This window comes from Macaca fascicularis, chromosome 16 (assembly GCF_037993035.2).
Source record: "Macaca fascicularis isolate 582-1 chromosome 16, T2T-MFA8v1.1".
NCBI classification, from domain to species: Eukaryota; Metazoa; Chordata; class Mammalia; order Primates; family Cercopithecidae; genus Macaca; species Macaca fascicularis.
In genome coordinates, this window is record NC_088390.1 from 10,575,646 (window position 1) to 10,602,335 (window position 26,690).

At 39.8% G+C, this 26,690-nt stretch overlaps 1 protein-coding gene across 2 annotated transcripts; it reads right to left on the minus strand.

Annotated features, from left to right (window-relative positions):
* Positions 1–337: 337 nt before the first annotated feature.
* Positions 338–26,690, minus strand: MYH1 (myosin heavy chain 1). 2 transcript variants are annotated; one of them, XM_015437642.3, is made up of 40 exons: positions 26,626–26,690; positions 26,346–26,376; positions 24,559–24,798; positions 24,315–24,458; positions 24,043–24,199; positions 22,935–22,962; positions 22,070–22,184; positions 21,878–21,970; positions 21,683–21,746; positions 20,924–21,022; positions 20,733–20,836; positions 20,460–20,598; positions 20,126–20,244; positions 19,891–20,040; positions 17,357–17,527; positions 16,244–16,553; positions 15,784–15,851; positions 13,919–14,006; positions 13,719–13,836; positions 13,296–13,419; positions 13,071–13,207; positions 12,716–12,971; positions 10,881–11,123; positions 10,613–10,789; positions 9,675–9,820; positions 9,503–9,593; positions 9,019–9,408; positions 8,544–8,670; positions 6,790–6,908; positions 6,436–6,632; positions 5,534–5,717; positions 5,087–5,252; positions 4,869–4,993; positions 4,039–4,347; positions 3,748–3,951; positions 3,289–3,414; positions 3,028–3,198; positions 2,666–2,770; positions 2,455–2,550; positions 338–598 (listed from the first exon to the last, which is right to left on the minus strand). In XM_015437642.3, the coding sequence occupies exons 3-40, from the start codon at positions 24,760–24,762 to the stop codon at positions 446–448; spliced, it is 5,817 nt and encodes a 1,938-aa protein (XP_015293128.2). In that variant the 5' UTR covers positions 24,763–24,798; positions 26,346–26,376; positions 26,626–26,690; the 3' UTR covers positions 338–445. The 2 variants fall into 2 exon arrangements, with proteins under 2 accessions (XP_015293128.2, XP_005582955.2); XM_005582898.4 differs by having other exon boundaries at positions 24,559–24,802.

The window sequence follows — 26,690 nt, forward strand, 5'->3', positions numbered from 1 at the left end:
TAATTTATTTTTACTCAGCCTTAGGATGAAGGATTTCATATCATTTTATGAAGAAAATCAATAATTTCATTGACAGAAACTAGCTATGTTTTGTCAAGTAAGGTTTACCAAATATTCTATGTTTTGTGTGCCTGTGATATACCTTTAGGTTCACCTACTTCCCATAGGGACGCATATAGTGGTACTTACCGGGGTCAGCCTAGCTGCTCTCTATCATGTCTTAATATTGGTGACTAAGCACTTTTCTGTAAAATGTAACCAAACTGTTGAGATGTTTTTCTTTTCTCAGTACTTCTAAAGACAAATTGCCATAGAGGGGAAAAAGAGACTCACAAGATTTTGGCAGATAAATTTTTTATCTCCAAAAGTCGTAAGTACAAAATGGAGTGACAAAGATTTTCACATTTTGTGCATTTCTTTGGTCACCTTTCAGCAGTTGGATAAATTACTCTTCACTTATGATTTTTGTGTGAACCTCCCGGCTCTTCACCCGGAGCTTGTTGACCTGGGACTCAGCAATGTCAGCCCGTTCCTCGGCCTCCTCCAGCTCGTGCTGGATCTTGCGGAATTTGGAGAGGTTGACATTGGATTGTTCCTCCTGTGAATGGAAATCCATTTATGAGGAAGAAAAGTTCAGAATTTTTCAGAAATTCAATGGCTCTTGACTTTCCTTTTTACTTAAAAATGAATCACTCTAGCAGATCTTTTAAGAAACCTAGAGAAGTGCTCTTGAATTTGTATTTTTATTTTTTTGCATTAGCTTCTTGAACTCGTAGATAACAAGGAAGGACAGGTGACATTTGTATCTGAACTTTTAGAACAGCAAAACATCCTGGAGCTACTACTAAATATCCCAGGTGTCCAGCTTTGCTTTTTTTTGTTTCGTTTTGTGTTGTGTTGTTTTTCAGAATCCTGAGAATGGAACCAAACCTTTTAAGAATGCAAGTATGCAACCAAACCTTTTAAGAATGCAAGTATGCAATCTATACCAAACCAAACCATTAGGCTTGAATATAAGTTATTGCCATGTGAATATAAATTATTGCCGCTTAAGTTTAGAAACTAAGCAAGAAGTTTGTTTCTTAAAATAGTCTGAGCTGTCTCTGATTATACTCAAATATATAGCAGAGAATTTGAACAGGTCAGTTCTAGTTTAGTCTCTGGTAATCATTCTTATTTAAAAGTCTCAGTGAGAACCTCTAAAATGTGGCATTCAAATTTAGAACAGACATAAAACTTAGAATCATTAAATAGTATAGCTTGAGAAAAAAACCTCAGCTTTTCCTCTTACAGATGAGGAAAGCAGGAACTGAAGAAAGATTAAGCAATTTGTCCAAGGTATGGACAGTTGTGTGTATGTGTGTGTGCGCGCCCGTGCATGTGTGTCCGCATACACACATGTGTTTGTTTTCTCTCCCTCCCTCATTCCCCTCCATCCCCATCTTTCTCTCTCTCTTACCTTAGATGTCAGGGGTAAAATAAAAACCCTCAATGAACAGAGGAACTCATTTGTGATATATAACTGTGCATATTTATATGTAGGAAATTGATACTATTTGATTATTAGTCCAGATGAATCATGGGATAGGGAAATGAGATAAAGTGGAGTGTTAAGAATCTACTGATTTGAACATAACCAAGACCTTCTGAGTTTCAGAATCTTATATTTAATGATTTACTTGACATGTTTACTTGTGTATATATGGTATTATGTATCTAAAACAGAATTCCTGTTTCTTTCTTGCCCTGCAAATCTGTTCTTCCCTTTGTTCCCCACTTAAGTGTTACATCATCCACCTGATTACTCAAATCATAAACTTGATAAATTACTCTTAATTGCCTTCTTTCATCTCCCAAGTGCAACCTACTAGCAATCTTGTAGTTTCTGCCTCCAAAATATGTCCTGAATCTCTCCACTTCTCTCTGTTCCACTTTCTTTTCCAAGCCACAGAACTAACCCGAAAAGCTTCCTAACATGTCTCTCTGCACCCACTTGTGTTACCCAATAACCCATTCTTTACATAGTAGCCCGAATACTCTCTTTAAAAAATATAGATCAGGTAATGACTGACCCACATTAAAACCCTCCCTGGCTTCCCAGTACCTTACTGTACTGAGAATAAAATCCAGACTTCTTACCATGGCCTGGAAGACCCTATGAGCTGCCTCCTGCCTGGCTTTCCAGCCCCAGCTGTGGTACTTGCCTCCTTTTTTTTGTCTACTTCTTGAGCCAGACTCTTTTCCACTCAAAAGCTTTGCCTTTGCTCTTCCCCATCTCTAGAACATCTTCTGCTGGCTTGTCAGGCGGTTGGTTTTACCTTAGCTTTGGACCTCCATGTAGTCATTTGTTTTCCTTTGATCCTTCCTCATTTTACTCATCTTTTCTTTTGTTGCTTTAACTAAACTGGCCTGGTCATGTCTGAGAAAAATCACCCCAAGGGGTTGTGAACTCACCGCTTCCTCAGCTTGTCTCTTGTAGGCTTTCACCTTTGCTTGCAATTTGTCCACCAGGTCCTGGAGCCTGAGAATATTCTTGCGGTCTTCCTCAGTCTGAAATAATATTTTCAAGAGTAAGTTTCTTGAAAGTACAAATATCACATTTTGTCATACATATGGCTTTTAATCCCATGTAGACTAAAGTGAAAACTTAGGCCATTTTCCTTACTTGGTAACTGAGTTCCTTCACTTTTCTCTCATGTTTGCGTAGACCCTTGACGGCTTCAACATTGCGCTTCTGTTCACTTTCAACTTCACCTTCAAGTTCACGAACCTACAAGAAGATGGACATTTTAAGGACATTCACTTGACGAATTTTTACTTCTTCATATGACACACATACTTCTTTTACTCTGCTTTGTATGTAGTTTTTAATGCCCTAGTTCAGTTTTCCTTATTATGAGCTTTTGGGCATGACGGAATAGCTCTCCCTCATCTCGGTATGCCCCACATCATCTAGTAGTGCTAGGTATTCAGAATCATGCGTTGGATTGGAATGAGATAGGAATACGCGCTGATTGGGAGACCCACCCTGGCCTCCAGTTTCTGGATCTGCTTCTTCCCGCCCTTCAGGGCCAGCTGCTCAGCCTCATCCAGACGGTGCTGCAGGTCCTTCACTGTCTGTTCCAGGTTCTTCTTCATCCGCTCCAGATGGGCACTGGTGTCCTGTTCCTTCTTCAGCTCCTCAGCCATCATGGCAGCCTAATTAGCAGTAAAACAGAATGGGTTAAGACAGCTAAGACAGGAAATTAAGATTCAAGTTTGACCACCACTGTGTTACCCTTCACTCACATCAGTGATGGCCTTCTTGGCCTTCTCTTCTGCATTGCGGGCTTCCTGGACGATGTCTTCCATCTCTCCCTGGATTTGGGAAATGTCTGTCTCCAGCTTCTTCTTGGTGTTGATCAGGCTGGTGTTCTGTTTAAAATGTGAAATTTAGAAATATTAGGCACATGAGAGAAAAATTAGGAAGCCTGATGTTCTAATGAACCCATAAACTAATTAACTAAATGAATTCATTAATATTCCTCCTTGTTTCATAAATTATCTAAGTTGACATATATTTAAAAGACGATCAACTATGGATGTTATAGTTCAGATAAACAAAAATATAGATAATCAAAAAATAAAATATTTTAAACTTTATCCTTCATGAGATCTTATAAATAGATTACTTAATAGTACCAAGATTTCAGCAAGAATGTCATTTTCATACCCTTATATTTTTTACTATTCTGTTATTACATGCACCTGGGTGTGCAGGAGCTGAACACGCTCACTGGCATCCAGGAGCTCCTGTTCTGCGATTTTCCTGCTCCTCTCTGTCTGCTCCAGAGTGGCCCGCAGCTCCTCGATCTCAGCCTGCAGCAAGTTGGCTCTGCGCTCCACCATGGCCAGCTGCTCCTTCAGGTCCTCCTGGGTCCGGAGAGCGTCATCCAGGTGGAGCTGGGTATCCTGTGAAACAAACCGTCATTGAGACACCATGTATTCAGGGTTGCAGGCACCCCGATTGTCCTGGGACCATCTCTTAGACATATTTACCTTGAGGATGCCTTGGGTGTTCCTGTAGTTCCTCAGGGCCTCGGCAGCCATGCGGTTGGCATGGTTCAGCTGGATTTCCATTTCATTGAGGTCTCCCTCCATCTTCTTCTTGAGCCTGATGGCATCATTCCTGCTCCTGATCTCAGCATCCAGCGTGCTCTGCATGGACTCCACGATTCTAATGTGGTTTCTCTTTAGCTGGTCAATTTCCTCATCTTTTTCAGCAATTTTCCTATCAATCTCAGACTTGACTTGGTTCAACTCAAGCTGGATGCGCAGGATCTTTCCCTCTTCATGTTCAAGAGATGCCTTAATGACAGCAAGAGGTGACATTAGTAGGGTAATGGAAGTGTGTAGTATTCTAGAGATAAGAATGATTTATCCTTCATGAAACCTTATTTATAAATAGATTTCTAAATAGTAGTAAGATTTAAGCAAGAGTGTCATTTTCATGGCTTTGCATTTTTTTACTATTCTCTAACACACACACAGTTTCTGCCTTTGTGCTGCCATCATACATTTTTATTTTGTTGTTATAGAAATTTCTACAAATTATTGAACGTTATTATTGGTTTTATATGCTTCTATCTCCCTAGGTAAGTTGTGTCCTTGAAAACAGGGCCTTTAACTGATTCATCTTTGTTTGTTCAGCGTCTAGCACAGTTCTTGACATATGGTTATGTTGGTTGTATGCATGGTCAGTTCTCTATTCTCATCCCTAGTACATGGAGCAAAAAATATTTTTCATTTCTTTTGATTCACCATTCCTTGCATTTAATAGAGCCCAATTCCTCTTGTAATTGTTTTAGAGTATGCAATAAAATGCTTACCTCTGCCTCCTCTAAAGCAGCCTGAAGTTCAGACTTTTCTTGCTCAACTTGCTTCTTTACTTTTTCCAGTTCATGGATACGCTTTCCTCCTTCTGCAATCTGTTCGGTGAGATCAGAAATCTCCTCTATTGGTGAACAAAAAATATAGAAATTTGTTCATCGATGGAAAAGAGTCTTTCAAATCTTTTATTGTTAAAGAAAAGGTAAAATGTGCTCACGTTGCAAATTCTTATTTTCCCGCTTCAAGGTTTCAAGTTGGTCTAAGGATTCCTCATAAGCATTCTTAATCTTGAATAGTTCTGTGCTGAGGGAGCGGGACTCCTTTTGAGAAGCTTCAAGTTCAGCATGAGTTTCTTCACACTTCTGTTTCCATTCTGACAGGATCTGAAGGTCAAGGAATGGACAAGAAATTTAGTGGAGAAAATTTGATGAGATAAAAACCATCTATTCTAGCAACTCTGAGTTGAGGTGTTCTGGGACTGAAAAAAAAAATTACAAGTGAGAAGAATAGAAACCACAGCAGCACCTCCCCTCTCCACAGACAGCTGCTGATGGGTCGAGAGCCACTGAGGACAGCCCTCAGATGGTTTGAATTGGGCACACTGAAGGCAGTAGGCTATTGTTAATTCTATGTTGAAAGTTGAAGCAAAAACTGGAGAAAATACCTTATCGAAGTTCCTTTGCTTTTTGTCCAGGGCGGCACAGGCAGCATTTGTCCTCTCAACATCAATCATGAGGTCCTCAACTTCATTCTGGAGCCTCTGCTTCGTCTTCTCAAGGGAAGCACATTTGGCATTCACAGCTTCTACATGTTCCTCAGCATCCTGCAGACGCTGAGCCAGCTTCTTCCTAAAAAGTGAGATATGGACAATAAAAGTGAATGGCTGTCAACTGAATTGGGTGTTTCAAAGTACAAGAGAGTGAATTCCACAATCAGACTTCTTTAATACTTTGCTTCTCAAGCTTGTTTTGTAGGTCCAGTTCTATATTAACGCATTCCCATTATCCTACCACCAAATACTGAAAACAACTCTAATTTTGGTATTGCCATACTTCATAGAGTGGCTTTAAGGCCATCCATGACAAGCATGAGCTAACATTTTACCCTTCCAGGTAGCTGTCTTATTCCTCTTCTGTAGAATATTAATATCTACCTTGAATTACTGCTTTGTATGTCTGTGTCTCCATATAATTTTAATCCCCAGAGGGAGAGTCTGTACCGTACTGATCTTTGTATTCTTGTAGGCTGTCCAACATATTAAGGGCTCAAATGTTGGATACATTGAATTCAAATGAAATATATTTGATTTCGTCTGTCTAATTATGTCCCTTATTTGTGCTAGCTTTTAATTAATCCATAAATAATAAAGAAGCCTTCCCACATCGATATAAATTTTGCATTGAGAACTCCTCTCAGAATCTCTTCTAAGGCGTCTACCAAAACATTAATTCCAACAACAAGGCTGTATATGGTCCCAGAATGTTTTTTCCCTAGTTTTTCATATGTTTTGGGAGCAAGGAAACTGTTTGCCCTTATAGTTCCATTTTAACTAAGTCTGGAACATACTTGGCCTCCTCCAGCTCCTCTGTCCGCTGGATGGCGTCCGTCTCGTATTTGGTCCTCCACTGGGCAACCTCACTGTTGGCCTTGGACATTGCTCTCTGTAGCTCAGCCTTGGCTTCCTGCTCCTCCTCATACTGTTCCCGCAGCAGGTCACAGTCATGGCGGGAGGACTGCAGGGCGTGTGCCAGGGCACTCTTGGCCTGAGAACATAGAGGTTGGTGACTTAATTTTATATATTTAAAGTGATGTTTGATTCCTGATCTCCTATAGGCCACCAGAAGAAAGTCTGTAAAAGTAAGTGAAAAACAAACAACTACAAGAACAATAATGACAAGAACGACAACAAGTGGAACTTACCTTTATCTCCTCTTCAAGTTGCCTTTTCAGTTCCTCAATCTGTTGTGTAAAAGCTTGTTTGCCCCTCGAGAGCTGGGAAACTAATGAATCCTTTTCATCTAGCTGGCGTGAAAATTCACCTATAAAAGACCCAGGTCCGGAAAACTCAACCTTACTTTGGAAATTAAAACTCTAAAATAAAAACTTGAGCAGGGAAAGGGAGCCAAGTCTGAAACTCAATGGAGGGCATGGGTGACAACAAACCACCAACATCCGCTTTAACCCCGATAAGCAAATCCATGTAAAAATTAGAAGCATGGAGAAATTTGAGGCAGATTACATGCTTGTGTACGGCACAAAAGATTTCAAGAGATATTTATGATTATTTGATCATAGTCAGAATTGACGAAGAAATGTGAAAAAAGTGTAAATCAAGCCAACAAAATATTCCAGTACTTTTTATTTTATGTAAGGCAATAATGTTGACTAATTTGCCTTCCATTGAAAGTTGGTTGAAACAAAGGATTTATACTGTGGAAAATAAGAGACTGTGGGCAATTTCTTCTGTAAGTAGAAGTGATAGTCAAAAGAAATTCTGGAAGGATTTTTATATTAAGAAATGATTAAGTGGTCTCCCATCCCCAGAATGAATTGGTTTCTGGATAAGTACTTTCCAAACTAAATGGCATTTACACATGTCTTTAATTTTTTAAGCACCATAATGCAGAAAATACACTATATTATGTTAGAAAGGTAGGAAAACTTTTCCACACCATTTTTAAACTAGTTATCTTGAACTCTATCTCTTTGGCATTTAATAAGAATTATCTTTTTTTTTTAAACACCACTGAGTTAGGAGGAATAAACATGTATTGAGGAAGAGAAACTACAAGGAACATTTTGACTCCTTGAGGATATAGTTTTTCTTTTTCATGAAGTGTACTGACCACCTTTTAACAAAAATAAAAAAAACTTATTCTGAACTTTGTTATAGAAAGAACGTATTTGAATACCAAAGATGTAGAGTGATTTTCCAACACTTTAACCTGCCTGTTACTTTAATAGCCTAAATTACCCATAAAACAATTTCCATCTTGTTATCTGTACTTGGGGAGATAGAACTTTGGTAGAAAGTTGGACAGGTCAGTAGGAGGAGGAATAAATGCAGAAACTTTCCAATTTCTCTAATCAAAAATCTACAAATCTTACTTGAATGCTTCTCAGTTGGGTTGTGGTCTTGAATATTTCCCTACTTAACCATGTTAGTTACCAGTAATTGGCAAGACTTCAGGAAAAAGACTGGAGTAAACATTCTTGGACAAGTCGCTTCATCACCACCATAATCCGCTGTCTTTAAAATGGGGATAGTATTACACAGACTAATGAGGAAAATAAAGTAACACATAGCTTGTGAAAGCATTTTGAAAAGTGAAAAGAGGTACTGTAAGGATACACTTTGTTTTTGATAACTTTCTGATTAAAGCCAAATCTTCCTTAAAGTCTTCAAAACTAAAAGGGCCTGATTCTATTTCTCTCTCTCTCTCTCTCTATAGATATATGTGTGTATATATATATCTTTCATATATATACACATATATTTCTCTCATATATATGAAAGAAAGCAACCTCATGCCAGTGGTCAATAATGTTTTCATATTAGGGGGGATCTCCCAGGGAGGTAGTATATGACCTCAAGTAACTAAATGCAGTTTCTCAGCAGGTCGCACATGCAGGGTGAATTCATCATTCAAGGTCAGTACTGGTAAATGGCCCACCTGATTCTGCCTGCAGGCGCGCTCTCTGCGCTGTGAGGTCATTGATCAGCCGCTGCTGCTCCTCTTCCTTGGTCTTAATTTCACTCAGTTGATCTTCTAGAGCGCGGCACATCTTTTCAAGGTTTCCCTGCATTCAAAAAGTGGTAGAAGGCATCTCAAGTCAGTAGTTGGACCAAAGAAAGTTTCAGTAATCTAAACATTCCATAGGAGCTGCAGTACTCATTTATTCTGAGAAGAAACTATCTTTACAAACAAAACCAGCAAAGGTCTTAGATTGTGATGGAAAGACTAATACATAGTCCAAGCATACTGCCACTGAATTGCTAATCTAACTACTTTACTAAATTGTACTATCCATGATATGAATAAAAGGGCACCTGATTTAGTTCATGAGATGTTTTTGAGATACAAATCATATTTGTGCTGAAGGGAAAAACAAAAAAACCAAATAATACATGTGAAGTGTTGATTGTACCTTGGCTTTGGAGACGGTCTCCATGTTACCAGCAAGGTCATCGATCTCCATCTTCATCTCACTCTTCTCCTTCTCCAGCTTCTGCTTCACCCGCTGCAGGTTGTCAATCTGCTCCCCCAGCTCGGCCACACTGTCTGCGTGCTTCTTCCTCAGGGTGGCCGCCGTGGCTTCGTGCTGCAGGGTGGCCTCCTCCAGGTCCCTGCGCATTTTCTGGAACTCAGCCTCCCGCTTCTTGTTCATCTCAATCTGGGCTGAAGTGGCCCCACCGGCTTCTTCCAGCCTCTCGCTGATCTCCTCCAGTTCCCGGGAGAGGTCAGAGCGCTGCTTCTCTGCTTTGGCCCGGGAGGCCCTCTCTGCCTCGATTTCCTCCTCCAGTTCCTCAATACGGGCCTGGAAATGGTGAAAAATATTAATATAAACTCAACTTCTTGGTGTCAGTAACTTTTGGATGTTGAATTAGCCTGGTGAAAATCATTTAACGTACTTGTAACTCCTTGATTTTCTTCTGCAGCTGCATTGCAAGGGCTTGTTCATCTTCAATCTTGCTTTGCAGACTGCTCATTTCAAACTCTTTCCTATTAGAAAAGCACTTTATGTCAGTCTCAGAAATATTAAGAGTAATTTCCCCCCAAAACTCTTGTCCTGAAACTGCTTACTTTTTAAGCTTTTCATCAAGTTGTTGTTTGTCATTTTCTATATCCATTGTGGATTCTTGAGCCAATTTTAGGTCTCCCTCTAGTTTTCTCTTTGCTCTTTCTAGATCCATCCGGATTTTCTTTTCTTGTTCCAAAGATCCTTCAAGCTAAAAGTTAATAATCCATGAATATGGTTCTCAGAAGGGTACCACCTTTTGTCCCAGATTAAAATTTTCAACATTATATCTATTCAGCGAACTATTTTTTCTATGAATTAGGCAGATTTGTCCCATTGATTCCATTCTCCTTGGTACTTACCTAGTCGAAAGAGTCATCATTTAAAAGGTAAAATATGCCTCTTTGTCACATTGTTACAATAAGTTACTAGTGAGACATTATGCTTTCTGCATCTCCCCACTGGAATCCAATACTTTTCCAGCTGGGATGGACACCATGCTAATACTTCCAAACCATGACTTTTTTAATGTCTCCCTTACTCAGGCATTTTCAGTGGGTTCTTCATCTTCCACATTCCTAATTCTGAGTGTCCTTTGTTTCTGTGAGAGAAAACCTTATTGATCATTACAACTTCTTTGCTGTTGCTATGTTGCCTGGTTAAAACACCCCCCCTCTTCTGTAACTGCACATAGCCACTTGTCTTTCAAGCCCAGCTAAAGACCTGCTTTGCTTGTATAGCTTTTCTTTGTGAACACGTTAAGCTTCCTTTCCCTCAATTCTTTTACCCATATTGTCTATTATTCACAGTTAACTTTCTTTATTGATTTTAACAACTTTCTTGTGTGTACATCTTAGTCCTTGTAATAGGGATGGTATTCCATATTCCTCATTCATAGGAGGTACTTGATAAATACTCACTACGTCATAAAAACACAAACTCACGCTTACTTAGTTTGTTACAAAATTTTTAAAAAATCGTTTTTATATAATGTTAAGCTTACGTCATCCACTTGTTGTTCAAGTTTGATTTTAGCTTTGGTCAGGGTGTTGACTTTGTCCTCCTCTGCCTGCAGGTCATCCAGGGTCTGCTGGTGGGCCTCCTGGAGAGCCTTCTTCTCCTTGGTCAGCTTAGCGATGGTTTCGTCCAGACCTGCCATCTCTTCTGTGAGGTTTTTCACCTACAAAAGTGAAGAAAGCAGCTTAGTTGTTCTAAAGCAGCTGAGTTGGGTGGCAGAACCTCTATACAGTATTGTAGAATATGATTGATACCTTGTTCTCTGTGGCATGTTTCTCCTTCTCAACCTTGGCTAGTGTCAGCTCAAGGTCATCAATGTCTTTCTTGAGTTCTGAACATTCATCCTCCAGTTTCCTCTTCTTGGCTGTCAGCTCAGCATTGATCTCTTCCTCATCCTCAGCTCTTTCAGTCACCTCTTTGATTTTGGCCTCTAGCTGGATTTTGGTTTTGATCAGCTGGTCACACCTTTCCTCTGCATCAGCCAAGCTGTCAGCTTCCTGAGAAGAGGTAATAGATACTTACAGATTTTAGTTTCCTAGACATGTTCAGATTTTATTAATATTTTGAAACCAAACAAGTGAATTGTTTTAAGGCTTCAGGTTAATTTTTATTAGCTTTCTACCATTCAGCAAATATTTATTGGGCACTTATGAGTCTGGTGATAAAAAAAGGAACTTAAGTCATGGTTCCTGGTGAAATTATGTTACAATTATATTTGCTATAACATATATAATGTGTTGCTATATAATTTCAGGTCAGCCAATTTTCTTTTTTTAATATGTATTTTCAGGAGCATTCAATATATGAAAAACCAATAGACAGAAGGATTGGGTTTCTAGCAGGTTGCTAGGAGAGAGGGGTACTATCAGAAAAGTGCCTTAAAAGGAAGAAGTGTCATCCAGTGACAGAGTAGCTTGGAACTAAAGGAACACCTGGAAGCACCAAAGGGAATGGAACATGTTCAAGGTGATGCTTAGAGAAGTAGCAAGCATATTTCTCATGAGAAGAAATAGGAGTTGGGATAAACTGTGAGGGAAGGACCATGTCTCTCATTCAAACTTACATCCCTGTCTGGAACTTCACCCAATATTTATTAGTGGATAGTTGATAGAATATTATTAAGCAGAGGTTATATAATACTATCCTCAAAGGAGAGGAGTATTCTTGGATAGATTATCTCCTGTTTCTTGAAGGCATGATGAACCACTCCTCAGTGTGGAAAACCCTGATCTATACAAAGTACAGGAAAGTCACAGTGCCAACCTAGGTCTTCGCAATTCATCATTCTTTAGATTTTCTAAATATGTGTCCCAAACTTGTAGGCACAATGGGACTAGTCCATTCCCTTTCTGAATTCAGAGAACTGGGAGGGTAACTTTTAATGTTTCTGCTGTTGGTTTTGGTGGCAGCAATTGAACTGTCTTGTTATTTGGGTTACAAAAATGGGTTAGGTAGTGGCTCTTGAGCAAATATTTCTTCCCAAGCCTCTGGATAGTTACTGGGACATTAGAATGAGAATATCTACCCTGTCTCTCATACTTTGCATAAAAATAGGCATTATCTATGGAAGACATTGCCATTATCCTTACCAGAAAGCATTGCCATTATTCTTGCCATAATCCTACTCTTTCAGGTACTAAAAAGTTTCTAAAAATAAAGTGGAGCAGAAAGTTGCTCGGGGATTGTAGATACAAAATTCAGAATATTAATTTCAAGTTAATGCATTTTCATCAAAATCTCCTTCCTCTTCACGGACAATATTTTTCTTTTTCACAGCTCTTACTTGCATTTTTCAGTAGGGAGAATTTAGGGAACAAAGCTCACTTTATTTCCTGTTCACATTCTGCTATGGAAAACAACAGAGGGGAAGGAAAAATGCTTTTATTTTTCCCTTCTTAACAGCAAAGAATCCTACCACAGTGATTTTTAGTAATATTGTGTATGGAATTTCATAGAACATTCTAAGGAGTTGTGGATTATTAAAGATTCATAACCTGTCCCTTATTTAGTGGAATCTAGACCTCTCCTTAGTGACCACTGAGCTGAAGTTTTAGCATCAGATTGCAGGAAATGACTTCTGGATACTCACAGCTTGAACTTGGAGTTGCAAGTCATTTTTTTCTTGCATCAGAGCAACCATTTTTTCTTCCAGCTCTTTTCTTTTGGCCTCAGCTTTTGCAAGGCTTTCTTTCGTTTTCTCAAATTCTTCCTTCATGTTGGCCATCTCCTTCTCTGTCTCTGCACTCTTGAGGAGGGGTTTGATCTTGAAATACAGCTTCATCCAGGGCCAGTGCTTCACATTCATGAAAGCACGGACATTGTACTGGATGCAGAAGATGGACTCTCTGTCATAGGAACAGAAATGTTCAAATCAGATTATAATAAGAAGCAGAATTAAAAGGCCTAGGATGATGAGGTTAAGTAAATAATTCTTTACTTAATACCTTCTTTCCACCATTTTCTGGTACTCCACTCTTGCCAAGAACCCTCTACACATGGCCTGGGTTCGGGTAATCAGCTGGGCCAGCTTCTCATCTCTCATCTCCTCTAGGAGCCCCAGAAGACCAGCTTTGAAAAAGACCTATGTGTGGGAAGAATTTCAGATCAGAAAATTTACATAAAATTCAAAGGGACAGGGGTAACGTCAGGTAGGATTTACAGAATATTACCTTGGTGTGCCCAAATTTATACTGGGTGTGGTCAACATCAATGGACCCAAGGAGCTTCTCAGAAGCCTTCTTGCTATCGATGAATTGTCCTTCAGGGATAGCACTTGCATTTAATACCTTGTATCTGTTTAAGCCAGGCAAAAAAAATGATATGGCTGTTGTCACAGACAAGAAATCTTCCTGTCTGGCTATAGAAACAACATAGCCACTGGGTAATCTGAAATAAACAAGAACTCATATCTACCCCTTTATCTATCCTCTGTATATTCAAAAGACTTCAGATTTTTCTTATGTCAATATGAAGTTTGTTAAGTGAGTTTATCTTCTCTTCAATTTTAAGAGGAGGTATAAAGGGTTCTTTCATTGAAAAATGTTTAAGAAGTAATAAAAACCTTAAAATAATATACAGCAAAAATGTCTGACCTCTGTTTGAAGTCTGCATAAAGGATTCTGCTCGGGAATCCTTTCCTACAGATGCGGATGCCTTCCAGCACCCCGTTACACCTCAGCTGGTGCAGGACAAGCTCATGCTCCATGGCACCTAAAAGAATGAATCCACATGCCATACTTCCTGGTCTATTGCACACACGCTGGAGCTTGTCTGGATATCAGAAATGTCTTACCAGGAGTTTTAGTTTCATTGGGGATGATGCACCGCACAAAGTGGGGGTGAGTGCTCCTCAAGTTGGTCATCAGCTTATTCAAATTCTCCTGTGGAACCATGTGAGTTTACATTTTTAAAAGTGTACTGTTTTCTACATTCATATTTACAGACATAATCATTGTGATCTATGATACTGGTTTAATTCTTACGAATAGTATCCAGATGAAAATTTTCAAAGAGTTATCTCTGGAATTTCCACATTCCCAATATGTCCTCCTATTTTCTGTTGGTGTGCATTAGAAACATAGATTTCTACTAGCTGTTGAAGTGACTGTTCACTGCTGTTGAATTTCCTAGTATATGTTTTAAATTCACTATGACACTCTAAATACATGGAAATACTCTACCCATTCTCTTTTTGCCTAGATACGTGGTCTGATTTTACTACTAATCAATGCCTTCCTCTCATTCTCCCACTTTTTTCTTTTTCTTTTCTTCTTCTTTTTTTTTTTTCTTCTGAGACAGAGTCTTGCTCTGTTGCCCAGGCTGGAGTACAGTGGTGCAATCTTGGCTCACTGCAACCTCTGCCTCTCGGGTTCAAGCAATTCTCCTGCCTCAGCCTCCTGAGTAGCTGGGATTACAGGCACACGCCACCACCCCCAGCTAATTTTTGTATTTTTGGTAGAGACGGGGTTTCACCAGGTTGGCCAGGCTGGTCTCGAACTCCTGACCTCAAGTGTTCCACCCGCCTCAGCCTCCCAAAGTGTTGGGATTACAGGCGTGAGCCATGGCGCCCAGTCACACCCACTTCTTTCTTTACCTGACTTTCACTTATATCTGTGTGTCTATCACATGCTTATTCTTTGCCATAGATACAGAGCTGTATCCTCCTGCTTATTCCACAGAAAGTGGCCTTTATTAATGCCTATTCTGGGAATTGATAGAAAACTGACAGCCATGTTACCAAGTGTGTAAAGTTTTCCATCTTTTGGAAATCCTGGTTTTTCCAAATATCTACAGCATCAGTTATTAGAGATGGAATCAGAAATGGGATTGCCAAAAGAAAAATAGACTTTCCTTTTTTTCCTTGAGATGGAGTCTTGCTTTGTCGCCCAGGCTAGAGTGCAGTGACATGATCTCAACTCACTGCATCCTCCGTCTCCTGGGTTCAAGCGATTCTCATGCCTCAGCCCCCTGAGTAGCTGGGATTACAGGCGTGCACCACCATGCCCGGCTAATTTTTATATTTTTAGTAGAGACGGGGTTTCATCATGTTGGCCAGGCTAGTCTCAAACTCCTGGCCCCAAGTGATCTGCCTGCCTTGGCTTCTCAAATTGCTGGGATTACAGGCATGAGCAACTGTACTCGGCCGTATTTTTTTTTTCAAGTGCTTTTTTTTTTTTTTTATCACATCTGGTTTCTTATTTCCTTCTTTTGACGGGGGCTCCAATTCCCACCACTGTTCTATCTTTAGCTTTCAAAATCTACTCATTTCTGTTCTATACCAATATATCTTTAAGCACCTAAATCACTTGGAGGCTCCCAAAGCCTCAAGCAAATCTCAGCTTTACTTAATCCTATCCCAGTGGAGTCTTTTAAGTGTTAAATGACCTCATTCTCAGGCCCCAGAATTGAATTTTGCTGTCTGATACTGACTTCTGCAATTCACTTTCATCTCCCCTGACTCCTGTGTCTTCTGAATAGTGAAGTGTGTCTTCCAAACTATCCCCAAGCTCCCTAAAACTCAGTTTTACCACTACCAGCTGAACTATCTCATTGAGTCACATCCAGTTCTAGAATCCTTGAAAGATTAGTTTTTCCCCCACACCATAGAATACATTTAATATCCTAAATCTAATTAGACAGAGAAAATGAAGTTTGTACCCTGAAGAGAGCAGACACGGTCTGGAAAGAAGAACCCTTCTTCTTACCACCTTTCTTTCCACCAGCCTCTAAGGGGAAAAAAAAGAAGCAATCATAGGACGGCCTTTCTCTGGTTATGGTTTTTGTTGTTTGTTTTGTCTTTTTTTTTTTTTTCCTGAGACACTGGAGTGCAGTGGCGTGATCTTGGCTCACTGCAACCTCCACCTCCCGGGTTCAAGTGATTCTCCTGCCTCAGCCTCCCGAGTAGCTGGGATTATAGGCACCTGCCACCACACCCGGCTAATTTTTGTATTTTTGGTAGAGATGGGGTTTTGCTATGTTGACCAGGCTGGTCTTGAACTCCTGACCTCAGGTGATCTACCCACCTTGGCCTCCCAAGATGCTGGGATTATGGGCACCGCATCTGACCTCTGGTTATGTTTTATATATTAGGTAAAAGATTAATTATATTGATAATTACCTGCTTCTGCTGCCGTTGCCCCAGTAAAGAGGAGAGCCAGAGTCTTCATTGCAGACTTCTGGTACAGCCCCACCACAGTCTCATTCAGGGGGTCCTTGTTCTTGTCGAGCCAGCCGGCAATGTTGTAGTCCACGGTGCCAGCATAGTGAATCAGAGAGAAGTGAGCCTCAGGCTTGCCTTTGGCAGGCTTGGGCTTCTGGAAGTTATTGGATTTTCCAAGATGTTGTTCATACAGCTTGTTCTTGAAGGAGGTGTCTGTTGCCTTGGGGAACATGCACTCCTCTTCCAGGATGGAGAAGATGCCCATAGGCTGGAAGCATGAAAAGAAAGAAATGCCACTTGAATTCTGTCTGCTTATAGAAATAACACGTGACATTAATAATGATCCCATCTGAATCAATTCACCGTTTAATTCTACAGAGTTAATGAAAACTCATTCCTTTGGTCAAAAGTTGTTAACTTAACAAATATTTATTGGGTGCTGATCAGGAGCCACGTGCTGTTTCAGGCTCTGGGATATGATAGAGTAAGACAGATGAGGGCTGTGCTCCTGTGGAGTTTGTGTCTTTACCCCAGAGACCTTAGAGCAATATTTCTCCAAGTGTGACTTGCAAATTAGCTGCATCAGAATCACTTGTTCAAAATGAGGATTCCGATGTTTCATCCTACACTTACCAGAAAGTATTTCTAGGGGTGAGATGAGGGAAACCTGCAACTGTACATTCTTGGTGAGTCTTTCACATACTGGATTTTAAAAGCCTTTGCTTTAACGCACAGTAGTAGAAATTCATACTTCTAATGCAGTAATGATGACTTTAGGATGACAAAAAAGTAAAAACTATTCTAGTCAGTGCACCTTTTGTAAGGAATGATGACTTTAAATGTAAGACTTTGTATTGCAAACTGTGGGTAAGTGTTGAGTTCGGACTCTATAGAAAATATTTAATCTCCTTTTATCAGAATATCTACCTCAGAGTTGGCAAAATAAGGAATTTTCCTCATGTTTTTCACAAGTAGAAATATTTAGCCATTGCCTATATCATCAAGATTTTATGATTTTCTTTTAAATACTGTACAGCAGTATGATCTGTGGTCTGTAAAAAGCAAGCCAACCTTCTCGATGAGCTCGATGCAGGCAGCCAGGTCCATCCCGAAGTCAATGAACTCCCACTCGATACCTTCCTTCTTGTACTCCTCCTGCTCCAGCACGAACATGTGGTGGTTGAAAAACTGTTGCAGTTTCTCGTTGGTGAAGTTGATGCACAGCTGCTCCAGGCTGTTGAACTAAATAAGTGGAAAATACAAATTAGCCTTCCATTTATAATGAAATCTTCTCTTTGAAAGTGGTGTTTTTTTAGTTAGCCAAATTGCCCTCTTAGGATGGTATCGTTTTATCCTGCCTATACCTACGCAATGAAGTTTTTGCTGCTGTTAGCATACTTGTTAAAATTGTCTCTTCAACACCCGTCAAACAAGCTCTGAATGATGCTTTCCTATGCAATAAAAAAAAGTTGTTTGGAGCTGGAGGCCGTTATTCTTAGCAAACTAACGCAGGAACGGAAAACCAAATACTGCATGTTCTCACATATAACTGGGAGCTAAATGATGAGAACACATGGACATATAGAGGGAAACAACACACAATGGGGCCTATTGGAGGGTGGAGAGTGGGAGGAGGGAGAGGATCAGAAAAAAATAACTCATGCATACTAGGCTTAATGCGTGGGCAACACAGCTTTCCTATGTCACAAACCTGCACATGTACCACTGAACTTAAAAGTTTTTTTGAAAAGGTTGTTTGGTTTTTACAGTATTTGTTTTAGTTGGTTAGAGGTTTCTTAATGATTTATTATTATGTTGTAAACTAGCTAAGTTTGTTAGATCTGAGCCATTATGGTCTGTATGTTGTCCTTAATATTAAAATTTCAACAGCTAATATTTGGTGAACATGTAGTCTACAGTAGACACTATGCTAAGTGCCTTGTATAAGTGACTGCATTTAATCCTCACAGCTACCTTTGTATGGTGGTATCATTTGCTCATTTCATGGATGAGGAAACACTATTAGAGAGGCTAAGTAACTTGTGTAAGACCATGGCAGTAAGGGTCATGGCAGAAACCCCAACATTTTGATACCAGAGCCAGTGTTTGTAACTACTCTCAGAACTTGAGTAGGCCTTCCCTGCTTTATTATTCAGGACACTTACATAGAAACACAATTGAGGATGCCCTTATTTAAAGGCACTATCACCATACAGAAAAGTCAAAGGAGCTCTACAAGGGGGAAGCTTGTAAGCTTAGTCAAGAGATAGGCTGCCTTGTCAGCAACTGCAGAAACATAATTCAGATACCCAATGTGACCTACTCTGGGACCCACAGTTCACAGGGGCAGAGTATTGAGTGAATAACTTTGTAGAAAGTCTGTGTGTGGGTACATCTGAGTATGTCCATCAGGAACTCAGCTGTAAAGAAGACTTGAGTTTTGGCAAGCATAAGCTAAGTCAAGAAGCCAGTCACAAATACCACATATTATCTGATTCCATTATATGATGTGTGCAGAACAGCCAAATCCAGAGACAGAAAGTGGATTCGGGGTTTCTGTGGCCTAGGGGGAGGACAAAATGGAATTTCCTGTTGGGGTGATGAAAATGTTCTGAAATTGTTGTGATGATAGCAGGTACCTGTGAATATACTAAAAACCATTGAATTTTATACTTTAAATAGGTGAATTGTATGATACGTTAATTATATCTCGATAAAGCTGTTACTTAAAAAAAAAAAAAAAAAAAAAGCTCAAAATGATTGCAAGTACCCTGTCATTAGTTTTCTTATTTTAAAAAGTGTGATTTGCTTTTTCTGTTCCTGCTTGATGACAGATTATTCCTTTCTTCCCACGTTGGCTTGGAAATGTCTGGAAGTGCCTCCATTTCTAAAATTTCATCCAGTTTCAATCAGTCCATACATAGACAAAAGTTTGGAAGTGCAACCTCTAAATGAGACACATCCAAGATACTGCTGTCAAGTGGAGGATTTCCTAAGCTGTGTAACAGATACTCTGTTAGGCAGACAAATTTGAGTTTATTTATGGTGCCATTTCTATACTCAATACCTGGGTGTTGCAGAGGTTCTCCTAATAATTAAACACATTTCATTTCTCAGCAAACAGAATCTCAAAGTCTTTCTTTTAAAGACGTTGTCTTCTCCACTGCCATCTTTGATTCTATTGTTGCCCTCACTATCTTACTGTTTACTGAGTGCTGCCTGCATGATTGGGGACTGTGTTAAGGGCTGAAAATTCAGAAATCTTGAAACTAGCAGACAGATCTCAGAAGTGAGTCTGTGATCTGGAATGCTAAGTGCTTTACCTACCAGTCCTAGTTGAATTTTCCCAATGATCAATCGGGTACCATTTCCCATTATTACACAGCTAGTAATTGGCAGAGCAGGAGTTTGAATACAGGTCTGTCTCATTCCAAAGTTCATTTCCTTTCATGGTCTTTTGGTGCTCTTTCATGTGTCAGTTAAGTTTATAGTGCAGCTATTTTTCATAGACCCTTTCCATAAGTGACTACAGTCATGCTATAAGACTGCAGCAAAAAGCTTGCTTGTTGGAAACTTTTTTTGGTACAATTTTTCTGCTAACTCACATCAAAGATCTCGAAGCCAGCAATGTCCAAGACCCCGATGAAGTACTGCCTGGGCTGCTTGGTGTCCAGCTGCTGGTTGATGCGGGTGACCATCCATAGGAACATCTTCTCGTAGACGGCTTTGGCCAGAGCACCCACCGCGTTGTACACCTTCACAGATAATGTTTGTTGGTGTTGTTAAAGGCATGTCATGAAGGCCTGAGATGTGTGTGATTCATTGAGGTCATGTACTTACCTGCTGCACAGTCTGACCTTTGGTGACAAACTCATTGCCGACCTTGACCCTGGGGTAGCAGAGGGCTTTGAGCAGATCTGCAGAGTTCAGATTTTGGAGATAGGCTGCCTTGTCAGCAACTGCAGAAACATAATTCAGATACCTAATATGACCTACTCTGGGACCCACAGTTCAAAGGGGCAGAGTATTGAGTGAATAACTTTGTAGAAAGTCTGTGTATGGGTACATCTGAGTATGTCCATCAGGAGCTCAACTGTAAAGAAGACTTGAGTTTTGGAATGGACGTTTTTGCCTATATTCTCTCATTAAGCCCAGATGGAGATTCATTTGGTACCTTCAGTGCCATCTGGCTCAGCTTGCTCCTCGCGCTGCTTTTGCTTGAATTTCATGTTCCCATAATGCATCACAGCCCCTGTGAGCTTATAGATGGACACTCTTTCATCTGACGTGAAGCCCAGAATTTCAATGGCACTCTACCAGGAGAGATGAGAAGACAAAGATTAGGGCACAAGAGAATTTATACTGTATCCTTTACACACATATAGACGGCTGTTATTGCCATTCCCATGCATAATGGATTTTAAATGAAAATTCATGTATAACTTACATCTGTAGCCATCAACTCTTCTTGGTCATCAATGCTGGGCACTGTGATCTCCCCTTGACTGACGAAGGCATAGTCATATGGGTTGGTGGTGATCAGGAGCATTTCTGGGTCACAGAATTCAGGGCATTTGTTTTACATTAGAAGATAGTACAGTGACAATCTTCTAGCTGTGAATTTAAGTTATTTCTTACCAATTAGATCTGGCTTCTTGTTAGACATGATCTGATAAAAAATATGATAGCTTCTTTCAGCCTTTAGCTGGAAAGTAACTCTAGACTTCTCCAGAAGATCTGCAACAGAGAGTAGACATCAGATTACGGGGGGAAATTACACAGTGTCCTGGAGTGATGTGGGGACTTGGGATCATTAGCTAAATCTCATTGGCCTCTTGAGATTTCAGCTGAATGTTCCTGTGAAGTACCACATATTGTGTCTCTACAGACACAATTGCAGTTCCTCCTACCGTCTGGGAAAAAAGTGAAATATGCTTGGATCAAGACATTCACTTCACATACAGAAGATCCTTGACATTTGGAATATAATCGAGTCCTGAGACTCCCTCTGCAGCATCCTGTTGCCATATAATAGAGGGACTACTAAAAGCAACAGTATTAAAGCTCAGGCTGGGAAGAAATCACATATCCTCAATCCCTGGACAACTTGTTTACTCCTAGTGTTAGTCTTTTCTTTAAAAAAAATTTGAAATCATTCTGGGGCTGGAATACTTTGGACATGCCCAGCAGTTCCTGGCAGTTCCCACAGAAGCATTACCTCATGACTGGAGTGGGTAAAGCACACTGTGGGCTGTGGATAAGACTGACATTAACCACAGGCATGTTTGGCAGCAGACTGGTGCTTTACAAGCTCCATATTCAGCAGGAGCTGCAAAGTGTTCCTCCAAACCAATATTTGCCATTCTTGGATTCTATTTAGGAGGTCCTGTTACTCACATGTTTCAATATCAGCAGAAGCCAGTTTCCCTGTGGTACCGAAGTGGATCCTGATGAATTTACCCTTGTAAGGAAAAAAGATGTTGTTATACCCAAAACTTGAAGTACATAGTAGGGATGCCATTGAAATAATTCAGACATGCTTTCTCTGGCATCTAAAGGCAGAGAAGACCCTTCGGCAACCAAGAGACTTACAAAGCGAGAGGAGTTGTCATTCCTCACGGTCTTGGCGTTGCCAAAGGCCTCCAGTAGGGGGTTGGCACTGATGATTTGATCTTCCAGAGTCCCCTGCAAAGGCAAGAGCAGTCCTTGCATCTGGGGCTTGGGAAATTTCCTACCCGAGAGTCCCAACAGAGCCTGGATTGTGACTGTGACAATCAGACTCACCTGCATTTTGCCAGAAGTAACTTCTTCCTTCTTCTTCTCCCCAGTAACTGCAATTGTTGCAAAGTACTGGATGACACGCTTGGTGTTCACAGTCTTCCCCGCACCAGATTCTCCGCTGTCAAAGGCCAAACACATGTCACATTAAGCACTGCGACAAATGAAACTACAACTACCTCGTGCCTTTGTCTTTATATCTCTATCAGAGAGCCTTTTACATCTTTCTTTTCAGCCTACATATAGCTCATATTATTTCTAGTGCTTTGCACTGACAAGAAGTAGAAAAGATCAGTCATTATTCATTTAACACGTATTTCTTGAGTGTTTATAATGTGTCAGCTTTTTTTTTCTGGGTGCGGAGACCTGGGCTTGAAGGGTCTGAAAAGCAGCTACTCAGCACCTCTGTAGTGAATGGAGCAGTTGGTAGGAAACTCTATGAAACGTGCATGTGTTTTTCCATTTCCTCGTACTAGAGACATGGCTCAAGGTTGGTCTTTGAAGGAACAGACATTCTCTAAGTGGGCCTTAAAAATGAACCGCTAGTAATATTTCCAAACTGCTGTACCTTTCGAATGCTGTATGCTGCTCATTGCACTCTACTGGGTTCCAGCCAAGCTCATTTTACACTTTCTACTCACCGCAAAGTTCTGTGGAACTTTCAAGCCTGAACTAGCAAATGAGGTGATTTAGAACATTATTATTTTACATTCTAATGCAATGTAAACCTTATAATAAAGCTAAACCTATATCTAGTTCCAGGTTGATCATTCACTGCTTTAGTAGGGAGCATTAACTAATTTCTTCTTTCTGTTTGTCATTTTTCCAGTGAGAATAAACTGCCAATAAATCTCAGAATAGGAATACGTACGTGATCAAGATAGACTGATTCTCCCGATCTAGAAGAAAAACAGTGGACAATCAGCATATGTATCAGTTATACAAACAAAACTTTCTATAGGGAAACAGAGCATTTGAGTATAAGTGTCATGTATTCAATGGGGTTTTTCAATATATTGTGGTAAAGTTATGGTATTATATTTAAGCCTCTTAAATTGGGGGAAGAGACACATAAAAATGTCATATCTTAAATTCCTTAAGTTAATACAGAAAGAAAGTGTGTCCTGTTGGTTTAATATAAAGAGCAGTATTCTCCAAAGCTAGGTACATTCCTTAGTTGTCATCTGTAGATTTCAATGGCATGTTGTCTGCTGATTAGTGCATATAGCTGAAAAATGCATAATATGCTAAAGGCTTGAACTGTCATTTAATAGATTGAAATACTGTTAAGCCATGATTGAGATTTTGTTTCTAAGACAAACAGAAAATATTTAGTGTCTTTTGGCCACCGACTATAGCCCTGACTTCGATCAGCCCTCCCAAAAGTGTACCATGGTGTTAAAGAAAGATGAGGTAAGAGAGGATGCCTCAGTCAAAATAAAATCTTTCTAAGGCAGGAAAACAGTTTCTGTTCATATGTGTGTAACTCCAAAACATCATCTTCATTCAAAGGATATCATCTCTGAGATGTACTCTGATGACTTTAAAGAGATGACAGTACTTGTAAAAGTATCTAATTTATAATTAACAAGAAACTGAGGCACCAAAAGGATTGAACTCCTATTTTTCATTTCTTTCAGATAATATATGATTTATATGATTCAGTTGTTACTTAATCTTGGCTCTTATTTCTTAAATATATAAAATAAATTGTGTATTTCCAAGCAAGGAGACCATACACAAATTCAACTTAATGGGATGGAGCAATAGCATGGCCTAGTAAAGTCAGGGAGGTGTAATCAGGAGAGCAGAGTTTTAATACCAGCTTTGACAGTATGTACTTCTCTGTGCTTTAGTCACCTCTGCTGAACAACTAGGGGGGTGGATTGGGTTTTTTTCTAAAGGTCTTTTTTTAGTTCTAACATTTTGTGATTATGGGTGGTAAAATAATTCATATGAAAACCAGCTGAGCCACTCACCAGTCAGCATGAACTGATAGGCATTGTCAGAGATGGAGAAGATGTGGGGCGGGGCCTCCTGGCGCTTTTTGCCTCGGTAGGCTGTCACCACCTCTGCATTATACACTGGCAACCACTTGTAGGGGTTGACGGTGACACAGAACAGGCCTGAGTAGGTCTGCATCCAAAAAAAGGGGGGGAACAGAATTATTTGATGGGGACCTTAATCATCTACTACTTTTCAAAAACTATTAACTACTCTCATGAGTAGAAGGCCGTGAGAAAGAACTCACGTAGATCATCCAGGCTGCATAGCGCTCTTTGAGGTTGTACAGCACAGCAGGTTCATGCAGGTGAGTCATCATGGCCATGTCCTCGATCTTGTCATATTTGGGAGGGTTCATGGGGAAGACTTGGTCGTCTTTCACCGTTACGGTCTGTCCAGTCAAACAAGAGAGGCCAGATCAAAACATAAGTGTCTGCTAACTTAACCCGAAATGAGGCAGAGTCTAATCAGCTCCAGATGTTTTTACTCACAGCTCCAGCTTCGGTCTTGGCTGTCACCTTCCCCCCTTCCCTGCTCTGCACTGTTGCTTTCACAAAGGACTCCTTGGGGTCCACCACGAAGACTGATGTCTTGGCATCAAAAGGCTTGTTCTGAGCTTCAATTCGCTCCTTTTCAGACTTTCGGAGGAAAGGAGCAGCCTCCCCAAAAATGGCCATCTCAGAGTCGGAACTCATGGCTGCAGGTTACTGATGGCAGCCCAGTTAAGGACCCTGGCTGGCAGAGGAAGAAAAGAAATTGTAGAAATTAAGAAACTGGACCATTAGCTTCACATTTAAAACTTTTTTTAAAAGTTTACCGACCAGTTGAGTGCTTCGTATTGCATTGGGTATGACCACCTCCCTGGCTTGGTTGAGGATGAAATGTCAGTCTCTTTGTTCTGTGCCAGTGCTGACAGATACTTAATCATGCATTTGGAAAGAGATTGTTGTTTCTGGCTCACCTATCGCAGTCTCTTAGCTGCTTTCTCTGTTTCATTTGTTATGTATATTATTCTTTATAAGCTGTCTATCATTGGCTTATGGAGAACATAAAGCTGTAATGGTAGCAGGATAGTCTCTAGTTCTTTCACTTATAGTTTTTTATCTTCCCAACTGGATTATAAGCACCTTGCAGGCAGGGAGTTCTCTTCTTTTTATGGTATCCTTCACACCTCTTAGAACACATGCTGGACACAGAGAAGGGCTCAAAGCTGGCTTGGTGAATTAAAAGAACAATAGGAATATGTTGCTATAATTTTAGGAACTACTCTGTACATGATGGAAATATTTTCATTATAAACTTGGGAGTTACAAAGACTTCCTAATATACTGGAAAGCAGAAATGCATGGATCTTTGTTTTGCATGGTTAAAAAATATTCTATTATCTATCAGTTTCTGTTGTCTCTGTATAATAATTTTGACAAACTCAGCTTCTTCCCTGGTCTTTAGCATTTCTCAAATATTTATTATAAAACATTACCTATGTTTTCTTGCTTTATTGTTAACATTTTTATAACAATTTCACAAGACTTGTTCTTTTCAGGATCCCATTAACTAGCATTCATTAATGCTGTCAATAATCCTGATGTATATTCTACTTTGTAATAATAAAAGTACCTTTTCCAGGAAAGCTCATTTGGATACATTTTTCACATTTTTCCCATTGAAACTATGTTGACGCTGATAACACAATTAAAATGCTTGCTGAATATGCTCACAATCATGTTTCATATTGTGTGTGTGTGTGTGTGTGTGTATATATATATTCGTTAATTTTTATTTTACAGATTGTGAAACAACATGCAGATTTAAGCAACTTTTCCAAGGCAAAGATTCAGACCATTCTATTTATCCATTTAGACATCATCTCTCATAGTTTTTTATATTTATAGGGCTGAGGAAAAGCCATAGTATAGAAAATTTAGATTTTCTCGATAATTGAGTAACACTTTGAAATGTTACATTGCATGTTGTTGTAATGCAATCATTTAAAAGATAAACTACAATGCTGGAAATAGTGAATGAAATTCACTATTGTGAATAAAATTCCCAAAGACTCTGAGGAAACATTTTCATATATTGCAAGGGATATGAGTTAATGAGAACCAGTTTCTCAAGTCATTCTCCATTTTTTAAGAGAAGAACGATCAACCATGAAATGGAAATGATTTTTTTTATCACTCCCCTCATCCCGCCCCCTACCACTTCCAAACCACTGCAGAAGATTCCTTGTGCTTTGTGAGCAATGAGAAAAAAAAAAAAAAAATCAGAATCTTACCGTAGAGATGCGACCTTAAAGTGGATCAGAACTGTAAGAAAAAGAGCAAATCTCTTCTGATTAAATTATAACAATTCCCAATTGTAGAATAATTCTTAACTGAGAACCAGGAAATGACTGGGAAGACTACAACATCTAATTAAAATTGCTAAAGAGTAAGCTGGTGCTTCACTGGCAGGGCTGCCAGGGGCAGTGGGAGCCAGGATGTGTGGCATGCGCGGGGGCAGCCAGACATCCCTTACCGTCCTCCAGACAGAACCCTGTCCTCACACACACTTACCTTGAAGCTTTAGGAGGAGAGACAAGTCATACTCATTCCAAGGGTACTTTTATAGGCTCCAATAT

Excerpts from the sequence above, each read along its gene's own strand:
- MYH1 (XM_015437642.3), bottom strand. The coding sequence starts at position 24,762 with ATGAGTTCCGACTCTGAGATGGCCATTTTTGGGGAGGCTGCTCCTTTC. Across the intron at positions 24,200-24,314 it reads ATGCAGCCTGGATGATCTAC|ACCTACTCAGGCCTGTTCTG; the intron begins GTGAGTTCTTTC and ends TTTTGGATGCAG. Across the intron at positions 20,837-20,923 it reads CAAGAAGCCAGATCTAATTG|AAATGCTCCTGATCACCACC; the intron begins GTAAGAAATAAC and ends TCTGTGACCCAG.